The 21,075-nt window shown below is 37.3% G+C and overlaps 1 protein-coding gene and 1 pseudogene across 1 annotated transcript; both read left to right on the top strand.

Moving 5' to 3' along the window:
- Positions 1–8,619: 8,619 nt before the first annotated feature.
- On the top strand, positions 8,620–14,111 carry LOC148724374 (inactive pancreatic lipase-related protein 1-like). Its single transcript, XM_088730518.1, has 6 exons — positions 8,620–9,071; positions 10,896–11,141; positions 11,646–11,948; positions 12,386–12,601; positions 13,196–13,426; positions 14,005–14,111. The coding sequence occupies exons 1-6, from the start codon at positions 9,017–9,019 to the stop codon at positions 14,013–14,015; spliced, it is 1,062 nt and encodes a 353-aa protein (XP_088586644.1). The 5' UTR covers positions 8,620–9,016; the 3' UTR covers positions 14,016–14,111.
- A 4,035-nt stretch (positions 14,112–18,146) lies between these two features.
- LOC148724373 (pancreatic lipase-related protein 2-like) lies at positions 18,147–19,700 on the top strand (annotated as a pseudogene).
- Positions 19,701–21,075: the final 1,375 nt, after the last annotated feature.

Raw genomic sequence — 21,075 nt, 5'->3', positions numbered from 1 at the left:
TTCCGTTGTTTAAATCTGGGGACCGTGAGGATCCGGACAATTATCGACCCATTTCGATATTACCAGTTTTGTCAAAGATTCTGGAACGTCATATACACGATCATCTCTATAATTACTTATGTGAAAACAATCTATTGTACCCTTTACAGTCAGGTTTTCGGAAACACCATGGAACAGACACTGCTCTTATACGAGTCATAGACAATTTGTTATTTAATCTAGACAATGATCAAGTCAGCGGTCTTCTTTTAGTTGATTACAGGAAAGCTTTTGATATGGTTGACCGTGAAATTCTTTTGCAAAAGCTGAATGCCTATGGTCTAACTCCAGTTGCACGTAAATGGTTTAGTTCATACTTGACTGATAGACATCAATTTATTGCTCTCGATAATGTGACATCTGACTCTGCTCTTGTGAGGCATGGTGTTCCACAGGGTAGTATCCTTGGCCCTTTACTTTTTGTCATTTATATCAATGATTTGCCTCTACATGTTAATGGTGCTGACCTGGATCTCTATGCTGATGACACCACACTGACATTATCGGCAGATATCTCAGCGGTTGATTCTCTACAAGATTCACTAGCTGCTTCTTTGAAGGAAATTGAATGCTGGACGCACACCAATAAACTTCCTCTCAATGAAAAAAAGACTAAAACACTACTGGTCACAGGCAAACGCCTTGGGAAGAAACTTCCAGATGGTTATAATTTATCTCTTAAAACTATGAATGGTGTATCATTGGAACAAGTACCCTCAGCTAAACTTCTTGGTATAGACATTGACCACGATTTATCAATGAACACTTATGTTGACAGACTGTGCAAAAAAATTTCACAAAGAATTGGAATTTTGAATAAGATCAAACTTTGTTTACCATTTAACCAAAGACTTTTATTTTATAATAGTTTGATTAAGCCATTATTTGATTATGCCAATGTTGCATGGCAGTCACTTTGCTCTAATGAATCTCTTTTAAGAATACTTAGGCTACAAAAGAGAGCTGCTAGGGTTTTATTAGATGCTGAACCACGTAGTTCATCAGTTATGCTATTCAATCGTTTAAAGTGGATACCATTTTATAACTCTACTAAGATAGCTAAATGTTCAATACTATTTAAAAGGATTAATTATTGTGTACCTAATTATCTTAATGATAGCTTAAGATTATTAAGTTCAGTACATTCACGCAACACTAGATTTTGTAAATACAACTTTTTATTACCTAAGTTTAAAAGGGCTAGGGAAGGAGGGAAAACTTTTCTAGTTTCTGCCATAAAATTATGGAATCAGTTAAAGCCTGAATTAAAAAAGTCTAATACACTTAAGGCCTTTAAAGACAACGTATTTAAATATTATTATGATGACAAATCATGCTTAGCTCATTTTAATCGGTAAATTTTATTGATAGTAGTTTTATTTATTCTTACTTGTTTATATTATCTTGTATTATATATTTTATTAGTTAAATATTATTTGTAATTAGCTAAATTTCTATTTATATTTGTAATCTTTTTTTTTTTTTTTTTTTTTTTCTTCAATATATTAATGATTCTATTGTATTTATATATTTATTGTAATTAAGAGGACCACAAGTTTATTAGTGTTTGTGCACTATCACGTGCTATCCTCAATAAATAAAGTCTTACATACATTGATAACAATACCATTTATATGGTTGTTCTCCTTTAAGCTGTCACGAATCGCTAGTCAAAGTACTTTATGAGAGGTAACAAGTTTTACCGGTTGATCGTCGATCTTTACTAGTGGGAGTTCCTAAGTTTCCTAAAGAAAGCACATCTGCAATTCTTTTCATTTTTTAGCGTTGAGTTTCGTCTAACTACTTGAGCTCCAAGAGACGATGGTATTCAGACTTGATTGGGTGTTTGAATTACTGTTTGTTTGAAGACCTTCAGATAAAGATACATCGTCGACGCGCTTCCCGATGCAAGTTTCACGCCTAGAAATGTTCAGTTCGTTGACCATTACCAGAAACAGTATTGGGCCGAGTTTTGTTTTTTGGAGAATATTGGCTTTAATTGGAAACCAGTCAGCGATCGAGTCACGTATTATGTTTGTTGACTAATCGCCGAAAAAGTGTTCAGTAAAACTCTTTGTTGGCGGTTAGTCGAGAAATATATCCTCCATTGTATTAAGGATGTGCGAACTCTAAGGTCCAGAGGTTTTTTCTATAAGCCCATAATGTCCGATACAGTCGAACGCTATAAAAAAGAAATTCAAAAAGCAAAGGCAAAGATGGTGTCCAGATGAGTCAAAGTAAGAGGGTCAAGTATGAATCATGTCAAGTAAACAATACGTTGTGGAAATTCCGTTCAAGAAACCAAACTGTTTTGGGCCGATTTTTTCCTTAACTAGTCTGCTACACAATCGTTCCTAGGGTCGTCATGCAACGCTCCTCGCCGTTCGTGGGGAGGAGCTTTGCGTGACGACTGTGACTGTGACTGTGTAGCAGACTAATCCTTAACGTCCTCTATTTACCATTTCAGTACGGAGTCTTCAATTACTTTGGGTAGGGAAGGAATCAGGGAGATAGGTCTGGTATCGCCCTCATCCTAGGTTGGTTGTACTCTGGAGATTGGCATGATGTTGGAATCTTTCCAGATTGTGGGAACAATACCAGAACGTAATCAAGTGTTGAAAATGATGGTTACATGATAGGTTCAGCCAATTCCTAAGCAAACTCTTTAACGATACGAGACGGTGCGTTATCAGGTCCGTGTGCCTTAGAAGGTTTGAAGGCAAGCAATTTCTTGCTCCTGCAGACTTCGTAAGCCTGGACAGTTTTGACGCCATCAGCGGCAGGGAGAAAAGCTGATAGTGTACAAATATCAAAAGGAGGAATGTCCTCATTAACTGAAATGTAGAACTCGATTAAACTTTTAGCAAGATCTCAGTTCTTGACTCGTGGTTCTCTCCTCACGCTCTAGTTTGAAGTACGAAGACTTTGTAGATCGGCCAGTTATTTGTTGACAATGTTCCTCCACTTGCGGCATTTGTCTTTCTCTAAATGTTGTACCTTGTTTTTATAAAACGTCTTTGTGTAGCAAACGAAGACGGTAGATTGTCAACAGAAGGGCTAGGTCCGAGGTCGGTGAACCAATCATGTAAGGTCACCCTTCTTCCAAATGCATCAACTTCAGAAAGTGAGTGATGACGCATAAGACGCTTAAGAACACCGCGTTGAATGCACCGAAGAGGATAAGCTGTGACGTAATAGGGGCTGTCAAAATGGAATGAAAGTAATGAAATCTTGTATTGAGCATGATATTATATAAATATAGCTTTATTAATTTTAATAATAGGTTTCATCATTTTACAGCATTCAATTTCACTTTTAGGCTTATTATTATTCTTACATTAGTCATACTATTAGATATTCTGTTACAATTTTTGTAAATACGCAATTCAGCCCCTTAGAGGGCTGCCATGTCTTTATTTGTGAAATAAACCTTTACCCCCCTCTACATGGCTGCGGTACAACAACCTAATACTGAACACGAAGAAAACGAAAACAATGATCGTAGCAAAGAGGGCTGCCATGTATTTATTTGTGAAATAAACCCTTTAAAGGATTGCTCGATTAAAAAGTCCAGCTTTTCAAGTTTAAGGATTGATCAAGATTAAATTTCGTTGTTAAATGATTTTAGTTTGAGTTTGCTTTGCTTTGTTTTCAGGATTGTTCTCTTTTCTTTAACATAGATCGAGACACGGCTCTGTTGGTTATAAACCCAAAGGAACCTCTACTTTCTTTGGGGAGTTTTGTAAATTGTTTGAGATAGAACCGATAGTGAAAAAAACTATTTGCTTTGAGATGAAAACAAATAGAATATGAAAGATCCACTAGTTCCTAAGATTTATAAAACGGCAATACCTCATGTATCTATTTTACTCGGGGGCGAGATCAAAGACGTGTTGCGAGGAAGACTGGTAACGAGGTAAGACTTTTGATAGAGTCGAGATAAGCTAAAGCTCCTGTTTCAAGCGTAAGTCCTTCTTCTCCGCTCTAACTAACGACCGAAACGCAAACTTTAAAATCTCCAATTGGTGGCCAATGCACATAATCAACTCAGTTGATACAATCAAATTTAATCTCTAATCTAATACGCTTACTAATTTGCAAAATTTTCTAAATGGCTTTGAAAACTAATTTTGCTGCTAGTGATTACAAACTTAATATTCACTCCTTGAACGTAATTTTCTATGAGACAATTTCGGTAAAATGTTTATCGAAGCTGTATGCTGTGAAATACTGCGAAGCACAAAGTAAAAGGTAGCAGGCAACAGTCTATTTTATGGAGATCAGTTTATGACAATTGTCTTTTATTTGGTTGACAGATGAATTTGGAATCATAGTATCTATTGAGATAAGTTGCCTTTTTATTTGTTTCCAGTTATTCTTTAAGCTTCAGGAGGTATGCTCGGGGAAATGGACGCTTTACCGTGTTTGCCTTTAAATTGCAAAAATTTATTCAACTCGTTTAAGATGTAAAGAACAGTCAATAATCAGAAATCAATTTGTTTTAATTAAGCGGACATATCCATTATCTGCCATAAAAGCCGTTTCTAAATTTAACCCTTTTGAATTCATCTATGCAGTGTTATTTTTGTGTGTAGATTGTGTTTGGCTTCATCTTTGGAATGACTAATGAACAAAAGATTCATATCAATGGGTAAAATCACAGGGATAATGGAATGGTACGAAAAGCTACATATAATATTTAGTAATATCAGGAGAGCTTTAGACGAAAAAAAGAAGCGAAGAACTAATTCAGTTTCTTTCAATTCTAACGTTTCAAAAAGTACTTTGTTGGATGATTTTTAAATGATTAGACTACTTAAAGGTGTGTTTGTCATTGACAGCTTACGGTTGAACTGAGAAACATTACCGGGTGAAATACCCAGCAAGGGATATTTCAGATTTTTAACAGTTTATTGAAGTTACCGGCTAATTAATTCAAGTATGTGGTTGTATATTTCCTCAGGATGAAGGAGGGTAGATATTGTGCATATTTACAGAGAACTAGACTACCTGTCGGTGGCTAAATGGACATCTTACATCTACATACATTCCTTGTTATCACTGCTTTGTAAAATACGAAGCTAGGGTTGATTCACCAAAAACATGAGTAAAAATAAAACCTCGAAACGTGTTTATTCATAAAAGTACTAGAGTAAAATTCTATCGTTAAAAAATTATTTTACCTCAGACTTAAATCATCATTAAAATTGTTGTTTAGTTTATAAGCCTGAATTTCACATTGATTCTGACAAAGTTCAGCTACAGTCTGATTATTTCCAATTATTATCGTGAAGAAAGTGTTTTTGAAGATTGTTTTAAGCATTGTGCCATGCCCTTTGTATCACCCGCTTTAGAGGAAGCGATTCGTGTACCAAGCAAGTATTTGTCGTGGCATGTTTATAATCGAACGTCGAATGTGTCTCATTTTCCAACAGTAGAGTATTGGGTTCAAGGTGGAATTCAGAAATACCAGAGAATACGAAAACAACAGAAGTACCTTTAATGTGGTATTTGGCTCTTTCAGTTCAGCGACCACAGTGCAAATATATGACGGCAGATAGCAAATTAGAAATACCAGATACACGTAGAATACACCAACCAGTGATTTTATGAGCCCCGCAAAATTGGCCATTTCACCAGGATGCGGAACATTGCACTGTATTTGCAAGGACTGTATCTGATTCTTGTGCCTTCGAACAGCAAAATAAATCCTGATGTAGACCATTGCTGTTACAATGTGAAATAGAATCGCAAAAACAAGAGCAATAAGGGTTTCCGAAAAAACAGTAAGAAATGCACTCAGTGTCCATGTGGAGATCGCCAAAACAACGACACGCTTGGGAGTTACAAGTTCCTGATATCGCAAATGGAAATGAACCGCTAAGAATCTGTCCAGGCTTATGGCCGCAGTGCCACTTAAGGAAGCCATGCAAAACATTGTCAGTGTGATATGAAAGCCCTGAAAGGACACACACTCAGAATTGTCGTTTTGCATCAACTTGACAAGAGTTGAGATGAAGAATGGCTGACCAAACAAACCAACTCCCAGATCAGATACAGCAAGACTAATCAGCAATATCCTAAGTGTTCTAGGCAAAGCTGATGCCTTCCGTATTCCATGGATTGCCAATATGTTTAACATTACTGTTGTATGACAAAAGACACTGTTGAGGACTACATTTATGATACTCGTCGAGCGAAGCCTCGATACTTCAGTTTTATCTCGTATTTGTTGCAGCCATTGGTTACAAGGTGAGGCCTCCATGGCTGAGACTAAAGATCAGAGGAGAAATGTAATTAAAATATTGTGGAGATACACGTGAAACGGTGGAGGACTAAATACTACCTGACGGTATGGAAATTCTACTGGAGTTGAATCACTCCGCAAGTTCCAATATACTGCAAAGCAAGAACGAGTTGGGTAGCAGTCTGTTTCCTTACCGGACGAACGATCTTTTTCCTTTGCTTCAATTTGCCTTAAATGAAATCTTTATATGTCTTGAAATGTGAATAAGAAATTGGAACTATTCCCCATGTTTGCCTTCAAATCCAAATAAAGATATGTAACCACTCAACTGAGCAAAGAACTGACTAAGGATTAGATAATTAAGTGTCATCGTTATAGGGCAACGGATTTTTTAAAAGCTGTTGCCAAATTTTACACAATAGATGTTAGTTTGGCAGAATTTTTGTTTGCGTGGATTTTGTCAAATCTTTGCCTTGATATCTAGAATGATAACTGAACGAAAAGTTCATGGAATGGGGAAAATTTATTGCCCAATCTTAAGATTTATAAGCAGAAAATCAAAAAGGAAAAAACATAAAATACAAGCAGCCACACCCAATACACAAACAAACGTTAAACTTGTTAACATTAGTGAAGGTAAAAGCTTCCGATAAGAATTAGCCAAGTTGCCAGTGAATATGACCTCCGGAAACTGCCAGAAGTTTTCACGGCTTCTTGGCATGTGCTCAGGAAACACCACTTTAAGAAAGTAGTCGGGACACTTTAATGGTCCATGGAGGATGTGTATGGGCTTGGATAAAATAGAAAGTTGAAATCCGAGGCTATTTCTGTCTATGCCAACAGAAGGCCGGAAGACCATGATGACAGATCAAAGAAATCGATATTTGTCATTTTAAATAGAAATGCTTGCAAATCCTCAGTGGTCTGTGATGTACTCGTACCATTCGGTGGTTTCAAAGCTCACTTAAAGCCGACTGGAGGTAGTTCTGAAAACTTATTTGCAAAGGAGTAGTAAGGCTAAGTTAAAGTTAAAACTTCAATTTTCAGAAAATTGCCTGCCTGAACTTCAGAGTAACGTTGACATAACGATAGTTTTTGACCTTTTCTCCACCGGGCGCGTCAGTTCTCTTTTTCTCGTTGTATGTGACTCATTTAAAAGAAATATTGTCTTTGTGGGCATTTGTCATTTAGAGACTATGAGAAAGATTCCGCAAGAATTTTCTGTCACATTTGAACAATTCGTTATTTTTATTATTGTTATTAAAGGATTATGAAAGCATGGCCAATCAATATCATATCTGAGATCCATTGGCATGATCACAATCATGGCTTGCGAGACGTCCCTTGACAGCGGTCCTCCCCCTTACTTTGTAGCTAGCAGTAATGCTCTTGTCGTCAAAAATTTCATCTCAGATGAAAACAGGTTTCCCTCAGGGACCAAGGATTTAGACATTCTTTTTTTTTTTGTTGTACGTTAGTACAGCAAGAATCTTTAAATCTTCTCACAAACCCAAAGCCAAACTCTTACATGTACCAGCTTTCTGACGGCTATCCTCAGCTGAGAAAACAACAAGTTGCTCGGGAAAACCTTAAGTTTTCAAAGATACTTCAGACATGTATCTGTTGTTTTAATATCTGACTCAGGATTCTTGAAGTCTTAGAGCGCAAGCCTTCAAATGAGCTCCACAAAAATACGGATAGACCGTGACTGCTTATAAGCTTTTGTGGAACTGTATCCATTGCCTCTATTTCCACTGTACATTTCCCGAAACTTTCCAATCTATCGTTATGTAACTTATATCCATAAAAGGAGAGTTTCAATTGGAAGGTATCTTTTGGTGGTTATAAAGAAGCAGTCGGGACGAAAAACCCTTAAAAATTTACCCCGGTTGACCTAGCCTCATAACTCGAAAAATTTGTTTAGTAACAATTATAAAAATTATAGGGAGAGAGCCTTAAGTGTTGCTGCTCTGTGATGACAAAAAAGAATTCATCCTAGGAGATGAATTAATAATACATCAGAAACATTTATTTTATCCAGTCACAGTACGAAAGACAGTGTAGCAAGAAACAGGTCGTTTCGTTTCAAGATACTTAGGCTCGATACACGCTTAAACACGAAGGCGCGCTTTAAAAGGAGCCTTAGGTCCCACTGGACCATTTGTCGATCAACCGTCGTGTGATGTAGAACTCTTAGAGTCAAGTCAGCTTGAGCTACAGCTAATCCAAAGCAGTGAGCAGCGTGTGCATTCCTCAAAATTGTTTTATGTCCTCATCACAATACAAGAATTTTTGAGATTTTTATTTCCTTTCTCCAATGGAAACTGTCTTTATTTGTGGTAGTAAATTTAAGATCGAAGTAGGTTGTTCGCACGTTACCTCATGCCACCATGCTGGTGGAAGTAAACATTAGATATCTTATTAGCTCCTTTTGTTCGTCTACCAGCATTTAAATTTGACCCGCACATGTCAACGGTGAGTGACAAATGAGCCCAGGTCTTACTAGGAAAGACTTCCTTATATAGCGCGCCTTCGTGTTTAAGAACTTGTCTCCGTTGACTTCCCATTGGTCGTTCGTTTTAAGATGACGTAATTCAACGTCAAAACATTGGGGAATATCCCAAACTTTTATTATAACACTTAATTACTTTATAAGTTATACGTCGATCGAGAAGGGACAAACAACAATCGCGAACACAAGGTTAAGGTGAGGGCTGAAGGAAGGAAGAAATGTTGACCAAGAAAGTTATCTTTTTGCTTCTAATCCTAACTGCTGCAGCAGAGGGTGAGTAGCCAAGCCATAAAGTGATTTAAAATTCACTTGTACCCACTGCTTCAGAGATCTCTCTAATGAGCAAGGATCATTCGTGATCAGTGAAGTGATTGTAAGGTCGGTCTATCGATGTGAATTTATCCTCAGTTTCATAATTGAACGAACAAGATGAAGACTTTGTATTCCGATACAAGCGTTTGCTCCAAACAGAATCAAGATTGCAGTTGTTGAAGAAGTGTAGAGAATCACGAATTGTAGAATTTTATTTGCATGAACTTTTTTCCTTCTTTGTTTAGCACCCCGATGAAGAAATAACTTTCGACTGATATTAAACTTTTTAAGTTAAATAATCACACGTCCCTAGCCTAGATTTTTCTTTTCGTTTAGTATTCTTAACATCACAAACACATGTCTACCAGAACTCCTCCATATCTTTTACTTCATCCTCTTCTTCTTCATTTCACTTCGTGAATAATAGATACCACGCAATATACATCAGTGTAATGTACAAATCGGACCAAAAGTCTTTTTTATCCACGGTAAGTCATCAAGCAGTGAGAAATGTTTCTATCATTTATTGGCAGGTTGGCTTGAAATAACAGAACTCAAGTTCCTTATTGCTTTCAATTATTCATCTCGAAAAGTTCACTTCTGTTTACATTCGAAAGCGTTGATATGCGACTATGATCAGTTTTCTATAATAAGCAATATTTTTACACACACAGAATCGAGACAATATTTGATCATATTCAGGAAGGAACTCGTAAAAAAATATTGAATTTGACAGCCGCAATACCGAAATTATTCTTAAAATGTTTAAAAGACGACATAATTACGAATGCTAGAAAACTACTCATCATCATCATCCACGTGGCAATAAATTTTTAAAAGCATTTTTGGCTTGAAGACATCTTAACCCTAGCCGTAACTCTTAATGTTTTTGTGAAACTTCGATCCAGTCCACTATCAGTGACGTAAGGATCTAACTTCGACCCAATCCGATATCAGTGACATGCGAGTCTGAGATGAAACAAGGAAAAGTAACCACTCACGAAACGCCGCATACGAAGCTTTTGAGGTCGCTTTTTTTTCATCACTACGCGCACTTTTAATTCTAAGAAGAGTCAAGGCCTAACAATGACTTGAACGGAAACTTCTCATTACACGAGTATCGTGGGAACCATTACACGATTGAGTTCCTTCCTTGATTCTTTCTACATGCGAAATGTCTTTCGTATCCTTTGTGTTTTTTGGGTATTTTATATATTCTGCATATCAATATCAGCTAAGTGCGTAAGATTGGAACAGTTGTTTACCCGCTGGTAATAATAGCAATCGATCTGTCGGATGAGCTAGAAGCTTAGGAGTATGGTTTGAATAAAAAATGTTAATCTACCAATTATCTCAAGTATACCACATACTCAAGTGTCAGCTCTCTAAGAACTTCGAATTGGGTTTATGATTTAGATTTTTTACCTTTCTTTATAACTATTTATTTTTCACAAGTATGGCTAACTAACTCATTTAATAATGTAAACCCCCTTTCTCTTTATGAATAGCGGATATAATTTGTATTGTATTGTATTTTTAACTTGAAGCTATTTTATAGGCTTGCGTCATTTATTCTAGTAGCATGATGAAAGTTAAGCAAAAGAGCCAATACTGATTACGCTCTAAGGACAGTGTTTAGGAGTTATTTTGTTAATATTCTTGTGAGCAATATTGATCAACGTATGAAAATTGCGCCATTGACATCATTGATTTTTAGTGTTATCAAATTAATTTCTATGATGCTAGTTTGCCGAATTAATAAAATTTTATTTTTAATTTCTTCAGGTTGGTTTTGGCGCTCGAAGGTCTGCTATGGAAAATATGGCTGCTTCTATAAGCATCCTGGAGTTCGTTGGGGGTTGATCACTGTCAGACCAAAACTACCAGAAAGCCCATCTAATGTTGGCACGAAATTCAACATGTATACAAGAAGTGGGTCTGCAGAAGTTGATGACGTAGATAGAAGTAGGCTGGGAGTAGCTAAATTCAACATCAGGCGTCGAACTATCTTCTTGATTCATGGCTGGAGGGGTAAGTACCAGAACTGCTTACAACTCAAGCTCCCAAACTTATAGTAAAGCCTGAAGGCGTCATCTTGGGTACTCACTAACCCTGCATATATTAAAATGATTGCGTCAGATCAATTGACCGGTAAACAATGGACTTGAGTTTTTTCTCTCCTCTCGTGAAAAATAAATTGTCACGGTCATAAACAGGAAAATATAAAGCTTCAAGACTTAATCCTTCATACCGAATTTTTCCAAAACACTTACTGTAAATTTTTTAAGTTATTCACTCACTGCCATTAACAGAACTATTCGAAATGGCTAGGAAGGCCTTCAAGGTTGCCTCAGCTGAAAGACGTGCTTTGAGAATTTTTTCATTTCTGGCATCTTCCTTGGCCACAAAATATTCTTGAAAATATGTCGGTGAGCATAGATAATTTGTTTTGACTATCTAAAAAAGTAGGATTTGAGGTGCAAAATTAGAACTACTCTAACTTAATCCCTCTCTCGTGAAATATATCGCATCTAGATAATCCAAGAAACTGGGCCTTACGTATGAAAGACGCACTTTTGCAGCGGGAGGACTGCAATGTGGTTGTGGTGGACTGGTCTATAGGAGCAAAGAAAGGTTATTTCCAGTCTGCAGGAAACACTCGACTTGTTGGGGCTCAAATAGCAGAGCTCATAAGGTTCCTGATAATCAGTGCTTCTGGATCATCTGACTTGGCCAAGAGGTTTTACGTTATAGGACTTAGTCTTGGTGGTCAGACGGCAGGCTATGCTGGAAACTATCTGAAGGATAAAGCAAGAATGACACTTGGCCGTATTACAGGTAGCCCTAGAGAAAAAATTTGATTTCAAAACATGGATATCACTGAGTTCCCACAATAAAAAACCACCTACCTCAAAATTTGTCGTCAAATTAGAGAAAACGTAAAAAACATTTCAAGTTTCGTACATACCTATAAGCAAGCGCAGGCTTAAAAAAAAACCGGGGAATGCTTGATTTGAAGAGTAACTAAGATGTCGGTTAGTCCACATTTTGTTCTCGCCGCTACCTGGATGTTATGTCGGTCGTGTAGGCAGCATTTTTAAAAATCGCGCAACATGTTTGCAAATCTTGTTCAGGAATCCTCCATGTTTATGTTGTTTGCAGTTGAGCTGCGAATTATATCAATAGGGCACTGCTTTTAGCTCGCATGACATTCATATTATGCCCTCTATTGCAATATTGACATGACACAGCCCTTGCTTACACTTTTTTCTTAGGATTAGATCCAGCGGGACCCCTTTTTACCAATGTCCACGATCCCCGCTTCCGACTGGATCCAGGCGATGCTGGATACGTTGACGTCATACATACCGACATGCCTCGGCGGGGCAGTGTCTTTGGTCTCGGGATGCGCAGGATTGCTGGTCACACGGACTTTTTTGTAAATGGTGGCATCAGGCAGCCTGGCTGTGCACAACATCTGAAAGAGTTGGGTAGGTTACATTACATGAGGAAAATACGTATAATTCTTCTCACTGTATTTAAGTGCTCTTGGATTTGTAACAATTTAAGCTCTGGGCTAAGTGGTAAGCAAAGTTGTTCTAACTAATTAACATACCACAACCTTTATCATTTATCTAGGATTTGTATTCCCTTGGACTTTAAATTTGAAATTAATTGTGAGGAGGTTGAGGGATCCAGCATTTGATTGCGCTTCTATATCAAAATTTGCGACCGTATTGGGAAGGGGCTGCCAGTATGCCTGACTTTTTTGAGTTGTCCCTTAACGTGAGAAATTAGGCCGAAAGGGTGCTGCGAAGAGCGGTTGTAGAACCTTTTATTCTAAGGGTCGTATAATAAAAATCAACAAAATGAAAAAAGCACCAACGACAAGTATAAAAGAAAGAGAAATTTTAGAAAGAGCCGATGCAAGCTCAAAGGAACCAAAATGTATAAACGAATAAACAAAACTGTGTAAGAAAACAGGATTGGATTAACGTGGTGATTCTTAAACCAAGCTTTAAAACCTAACGAAAACCGTCATGGTTACCTAAACACTCATTGGAAAATGTTTCCATATTATTCAGATATCATGCGGACAGTGATCTGTGACCATGTGAGGTCTGTAGATTACTACTATGCTTCTTTACAAAACCGATGCTCCTGGAAAGCGTATCCATGCCAAACCTTCACAGACTGTGAGAAGGGAAAGTACACGAAATGCATTGGTGAATGCCCCTCTATGGGATATGTCGCCGACAAAAGGAAAAAAACTGGGAGATTTTACTTGAGAACAACGAGCAAAGCCCCTTTTTGCGGTACGTGGGTTTCTTTTGTTAGTCTTTGCTTATGGCGCGAAGCCCATATTAAGAATTAACCTTCCGTCACAAGACGAAGAATGATTTTGTGGGCAGTTAAAACTTGATTTTATTCATCGTGGCAAGTATGTCGTGAGAGCTTTTTATCATGGTCGTTATTTTCTGTTTGCTGTTCTTTGTTCATTTACTTGATCACTTTTTCCTGTTTTCTTCGATCTCTTCAAATCGCAAACGTAATATTTCTTTTGACCGCGGATGATAAATGACGAGTTCACCCTGAATCCCAAAAACCAGTCTTACAGTACAATCAACCAGATTACGAAGTCACTTCTTTCGGCTCAACATTCTGAACGGGTACCTCACAGTTTTATCGTTGACACAAAGAGGGAGTTTTCTCTTTGCTTTAATTGCTGTTGACTGTTAGAAAATTGCTGCTTTCCATGTGAACCTAATGAACGGGCTATTTTTTTATGGAGAAGTATAACACCGACGTAGCAGACAGAGACAAACCTAAGAAAACATGACAAAGAAAAAGAACTGATTATATGCGATGATACCGTTTTTATTTGGTTCTTTAGGGTTGAGCTGAAGTATCAAACTGGAAAGGATTGCTGTTCAAGGATTGGAAAAATGCGCTTCGTCAAGCCGAATACTTGATGAAAGATTAAATGTCTTTATTCCTTAAGTTGTGTCTCAGTTTGTTTTACTTTGTTTATTTATTCCTTTAAAACATAGATCTAGATACGCGTTTGTTGGTTATAAACCCAAAGAGCAATTACATCTTTCTGGAGGGATGTTTTGTAAATTGTTTTGAAAGGTAGTTTAAAATGAAAAATAAGAAAAAGGAAAATACTGGTCAAGGACATGTTTTTAAAGAACTCGTGGTGCTGCATTGAGCGAGGGGTAACAAGAAAATTTTTGGTTTTGGTTTTCTATAAATGGTATCATGCTACAGGAGATCAATGAAAAAAACTTAGGAGCATCCTAATCTTGAAACGGCTAGATCAATGTTATACAAAAGGGAAAATTGATTTTTCAACGCTCTAATTATCATCAGTTAAGAAATCGTAATTCCAGCAACTTGAACCACCTTACTTAAACATGAATCAATAATTCTCGAGTTCGCCCTGTAAACTATAAAATTGAAAAAAATAATAAAATAATCATTTTCATGATAGAAATGTATATGTTAAAAACACTTATGTTATCCAATTATAGTTTGACAGAAACTGACAAATATATGTCATTTGATTTGAATAACGCTTTAATTTTTTCCTGACTTTACTTTTTCTTATTCAAAATTGAATCTTTAAATTTCCCAGAATTTATTTTTACTCTTATTATTTTATAAATTCTGGGAAATATAAAAATCTAATTTTGAATGATAAAACCGCGGTCAAGTGATAAAAAGTCTAAACTATAATTAAAAACCAAATGTTTCTTTGAAAAATGATTGCGATATGTGAAAATATATTTAATTAAAAGCTTTTCCTATAAACGGTATCATACCACAGCTGATCGATCAAAGAGAAATTTAGCAGCATCCTAATCTTGAGACGGCTAAATCGAATGTTTTAAAATTGACTTAATGGTAAAAGCTTTTCCCCAAAAAGTCGAAATCCTTAGCTGGAGATAAATCTATTGGTGATTTTGCGAGACCTTTCGCAAAAACTGTTTAAAGGATTTCCTTCCTAACAGCATATTAATTTCTAATGTCACGTTCAGGCCGCTATCTCAAGCATCTTAAGATCCTTTGGTTAACACACGCGTGAAAGTCATTCGACATCTAGGAGGGAAAGCTGATTTTCCAAAATTCTTAGTATCACCTGTTGGGGTTTAAGAAAACTACTTGGAAGAAAAATTTAGGTTTATGAGAACCTATATTCAGCCACCTAAAGCGATTAACAACTTAAAACATTAATAATTTTGCGCTCGCCTTCAAACAATGACCAATTTGCATATATTAATGAATAACACGACAGAACATTTATCTTTTCCAATAACAGTATGACTGAGATTAAGAAAACAACTCGTTTCGTGAAATGGTATTCAGGCTCAATGCAAACTCCCCATTGGTCGGAAATGAATGAAAAACTTTGAAATATTGGGGAATATTGCAGTCTTTACAATAACACTGTATTACTTTCAAAAATATTTGAAAATACAAATTAAGATACACTGATGGTTAAAAGCGTTTCTGAAATTAGTGACAATAAAAATGCTCCCGACGTTTCGGTCGCAATCACGGACCTTCTTCAGAGGAAGTGAAAAAAAAATTCTATGCAAAAGCGCAGATATAAACAAGACGCTGTTAAAAATTCAAGATACATGTCGAGATACGTGACGGGAGCCAAGTGTAAATACTATTTGGGGAGTACTACACTTGACTCAATAATCACATTGCTGAACATCATCGACTTACGAACCACAATATTGACTGGGACTCTGCGCAATGTCTAACCTACAGCACTGACTACTTTCAACGACTGACTCTGGAAAGCTGGTTTACTAACTTAGAACAGACTTCCCTAAACAGGTGACAACTACTACCGGCCCCATACAAACGACTCATTCACGACATAAACGAACCGAACAGAACGACCTAGCTTTACCGACGGAGCGGAACAGACCAATCACGACCGACTTACACCACTTGAATCTTACAGCTAATCACATCACGGCAAAACTGACCAATCATTTTACACGAACTGAAATAAGCACATTCTACTGACAACAACTATTTACTTGACTCTGATGATGACTTCCGCACAGGTTGTCGAAACTTCAGTCTCTACCACTCACAACAGTCCTTCTCAGGACTACACTCACCCGGACGATCACCCTACACTTTCACTTGACTCTCGCTAACAAGAAAAAGTGACACGTATTTTTAAATGTACCCACCTGGTGACAAACCCAGTTTTAATTCTGTATTACTTCATAAGATATAAGAATTACGCTGTTCGAATCGGGACGAACAACTTCTAAATTGAAATAACGGAAACAAAGTTAAAGCCCAAGGAAGAAAGCAATGGTAAAGAAGAAAGTTATCTTCCTGCCTGTAATCCTCACTGCAGTAGCTCAGGGTAAGTAGTCAAGCCACAAGTGGTCAATGATTGCCACTTATTTCAAGTACTCCTCCAACAACCAAGGAACATTCGTGTTCGCTTAAGTTATCCTGAGTTCAGTCTAAAGATGTTAAGTAGTTCTCAGTTTCATCATTGCACGAAGAAGAAGAAGACTTTGCGTTGGGATGTAAGGGTTTGCTCCAAGCATAAACAAGATTGGGTTGATTTAGAAGCGAAAAGAAATACGAGTTAATCGCAGTTCACCAATTCTCGTGGGTAGTTTATTTAGGCGTTGGCTTGAATCTTCCTTCATATTTAGCACCTAGATGAAAAAAAGACTTTTGAAAGTAATTCAACTTCCCAACGTCATCGTATCAGAGTTCCTTTCTTTGCTTTTAGCATTCTGAAAGCCACATACCTACACATATTAGCAAGATCTTCTCCTCATCTTTTCTTCATCTTCTTCTTATTGGTATCTATATGTGCATGATAGATGCCATGCGATCTAATCAGTTCATCAGTCATCAGGTGATCTGAGGAAGTGTTTTTCATTGTTTGAATAACTGGCTAGAGATATCAGAACTTCAATTTCTTTAATTTTTCAATTCCACTTCGTATTTCTCGAAAGAGTCGCTTTAATTTGTATTCATAGCGAAAAGATCCCATTCGGTGTTTTATTTTGTTAAATTAGGCAATTATAAATTTAGTTTATACATGTATTTGTGAAGGATCTCGTGAAATATTGGGCGCGAGACAGATGTACTTACAAATATGGACCGAAAATTTTTAAAAAATTCCAGTTGTAACAGAAATACGAATATTAATAAACTAATGATCATCGTTAATCTACATAGAAATGAATTTGTAACTGCATTTATGCGTGGGCGGATTCCTTAATTTTCAAATGCCACCCAGACTATATGGAGATGAATTTATGATTTAAGTAGCTGAGCAGTGACGTAAGTAGCTGAGCAGTGACGTAAGCATCTGAAATGATATACGGAGAATCCTTAATCGTGACACACCCTGCAAACAAAGCAAACAGAGCACATTTAACTATCTAGGTAGACTCGATGCCTGCGAGTGACTCAGGCGGAATCCCTCCATCACACGAATATCGTGCGAACTATGACGCACATGAGTCCTTTTCTTGATTTTCTCTACAGACGAAATTCTAACCTCTCCTTTAAAAAATTCGAGGATTTTCATTCTGCATATCAATTTCAGCTAAATGATTAAGATCAGTACAGTTTTTTTACACTCTGGTAACGATAGTAATCGGTTTGTTGGATTTGCTAGAAACTCAGGAGTGTGTTTTGAACCAAAATTTTTACTGTGTATACATATTAGCTAGCATATCACATACCCAAGCGCTTGCACATAGTGCAGCTCTCCATGAACTTAACCTTTCAATACTTATCGAATTAGGTTTTTTATTTATACTCATATCTCAGCCAATTTATGGGCTGGTACCATCTTAGTTTCATGAAATGATGAAAGGTATTATTATCATTACTATCATTATTGTCATTGCTATTATTACTGTGAGGCGCTATTGATCAACATAAATATGTAAATAACACTATATACATGCATTATTGATTATTATATTAACATTCATTATTAAGATACTTACGTGCTAAAAAGAATTTCTGACCCTTTGTTATTCTTCTTCTGCAGGCTGATTTTATTCGCCCAAGGAGGTCTGCTATGAAAAGTACGGCTGCTTCAGTAAAATTAAACAGTGGTTGCTCATGGCTAGTCTAAGCCTGCCACAAAGTCCATCTGTCATTGATACTAAATTCATCATGTTCACCAAAAATGGAACTGGCGAGGTTAATGATGTTGATATAAATAGACTGTGGGCAGCTGAGTTTAACATTACGCGACGGAATATCTTCTTGATTGATGGCTGGATGGGTAAGTAATACGACCGCTTTTACCTCGGGCTCTTAAACCTGACCTAATCGAAGGACATGAATTTTTCTTTGGTGCTTGCGAATCACCTAAATAGTAATAAAAACAATTGTGATATCCACCGAGGGAACTGAGCTCGCCAAGGCGGTTTTCAGTGGGGACAGTCTGTCAAACGGGACTCATTCCATACACATGCTGCAGTAAGTTCTTTTAGGTCATTTTTTGTTCATTCATGCTTTTTGGAAATATAGAATAGATCCATATTAAAAGACTCTGAAAACCTCAGAGTCTAAATGAAAGTTATGACTAGTCTTAAGCTTAGCATCTCTCTCATAAATCATATCACATTTAGAAAGTCCAGAAAACTTGGCCCTTGAAAATGAAAGACTTACTTTTAGAGCGAGAGGACTGCAATGTGGTTGTGGTCGACTGTTCTATAGGTGCAAAGAAATTCTATCCCCAAGCCGCTGGAAACGCTCGACTTGTAGGGGCTCCGGTGGGGGAGCTCATAAAAGTCCTGATTTCCAGTGTTGGGGGGTCACCTGACTTGGCCGAGGGGTTTTATGTGGTGGGAGGCAGCCTTGGTGCTCAGACGGCAGGATATGCTTGAGATTACCTAAAGCATAAAGTCAGCATCAAACTGGGCCGTATTACAGGTAACTCTGGTGAAAAGATATTGATCTCAGCCCATGGATGCCCACAAGATTCTCAAGGAATCAACCTCCTCCATCAAAAAGCGTTGTAAAATTGGAGAAACCGTTGAAAAAGACTCAAAATTCGTAATCTAAAAAACAAGCCCAGAAAAAATAAGGGTGATTCTAAGTGTGAGACATTGTTTAGTCCACATTAGTGTAAGCACTACTACCTGAGGGTAATTTTGCTCGAATTTACGTGACATTTTCAAAACTCGCCCAAATTGTTTGCAACTCTCCCTTAGTAATTCTTCTTTTTTACCTTGTTTGCAATTCAGCTTGGAAATATATCAATAAGGGGCTGCTTTAAGTTTGTATTGTATTCATCCTATGCCCTATCTTTTTTTTGCAGGAATGGATCCAGCAGGACCCCTTTTCACCGATATCCGCCATCCTCCCTTTCGATTGGATCGAGGTGATGCTGGATACGTTGACGTCATACACACCTACATGCCACAGCGTTTCAGTTTCATTGGTCTTGGAATGCTAAGGGAAGCTGGCCATACGGAATTTTTTGTAAATGGTGGCGTGAGTCAGCCTGGGTGTGAAAAACGTGAGCTAGACTCTGGTAGGTTAGAGTACATTAGGGTGGATTAGAATGCCTATCATACTGCATTAAAGCACACCGTGTTTCAGTTTTATCGGTCTTTGGAGGCGAAAAGAAGGGGGGCATACGGACTTTTTACCATAGAGTGGCGTCAGTCGGCTTGGGCGTAAAAGGCTGGGAAAGTTACAATGCAAAATGATAAAAGAAGAGTGCTTCTTATTGCATTAAAGTGCACCTAAATTCGTGAAAGCAGCAATATTTTTATCGTTAACCAAAAGACCATTAACTTCTGTTATTATTCATGTTATCGTCATCAAGGTAAAACATTTCTTTCTGTTGTCGAATCGGGCTTTTTTGATTGTTGGTTTTCAGCCTTCGAGTTTTGAAATTCATTAGAGGGAGATTGATAGGAAAAACAGATAAGTGGTTTGACGACGAAACAAAATTGCGCAACAAAACTGTTTAGTAAACGATAATGGTAATGAACTCTTTAAGACGCTGAAATATGCAAATGTGTTCACATTTCATAAGATATCCTCAACAAAACGCTCTGTGACCATGCGAGGTCGCTATACTACTACTTTGCCTCAATAAAAAACCAGTGCTCCTGGGAAGCGCGTCCATGCGCTTCCTTGCCAGCCTGTGAGAGAAGAGAGTACACGGAATGTATTGGTGAATGCCCCTCTACGCGATATTCTGCCGACGAAACTAAACGAAATGATAACTTTTATCTGCAGACAACGAGCAAAGTCCCTTTTTGTGATATGTGGGTTTCTGATGTTCGTCTGTTCAAAGTGCAAAGCCCAGGTTAAAAATTAAACTGCCATCTCAAGTCGTATTATAGTTTTGTACCCATTCAGTTTAATACATTCCTTTGTTAATTGATGCAAGTTTTCTGTCATTGCTTTTTCTATAGTAGTTGTTTTCTGTTTTTTTGTTTACTATTCTTTTTTGATTTCATTTTCCGAATCTCTTCCTATCGTAAAAGCAATATCTCTTTTGACTGCGGATGATAAGTGGCGAGTTCACCCTGACAGGTTGCCTGCAGTGAAAGCAATTACAGAAATTGAAGATTGAAAATAGATTCAGGCTTCCGCCGCCCTTAGGCCTAAGCTTTTCAGAAATTAGTCTAACAGTACAACCAACTCCGTCACAAAGCCATTATATAGGCTTGAAGCTATGAGGGATTTTTCTTTTCCCTTTACAGCTGTTTACTTGCGAAAATTGCTGCTTTGTTTGTCAACCTTTTGAAGGGTCTTTCTTTTTTCATGAAGAAGGATTACGCCAGCTAGCAGAATAGAGACAAACCTAAGAAAACACGACAAGTAAAATGGTTAGAGAACCACTATATGCAATTATATGATATACTTTCGTCTTGGATTGTTAGGATTGATGAATTGAAGTTTCAGATTGTGGAAAGGATTG

This window comes from Stylophora pistillata, chromosome 8 (genome assembly GCF_964205215.1).
Source record: "Stylophora pistillata chromosome 8, jaStyPist1.2, whole genome shotgun sequence".
NCBI lineage: Eukaryota > Metazoa > Cnidaria > Anthozoa > Scleractinia > Pocilloporidae > Stylophora > Stylophora pistillata.
This window is presented reverse-complemented; position numbering and strand designations above follow the sequence as displayed.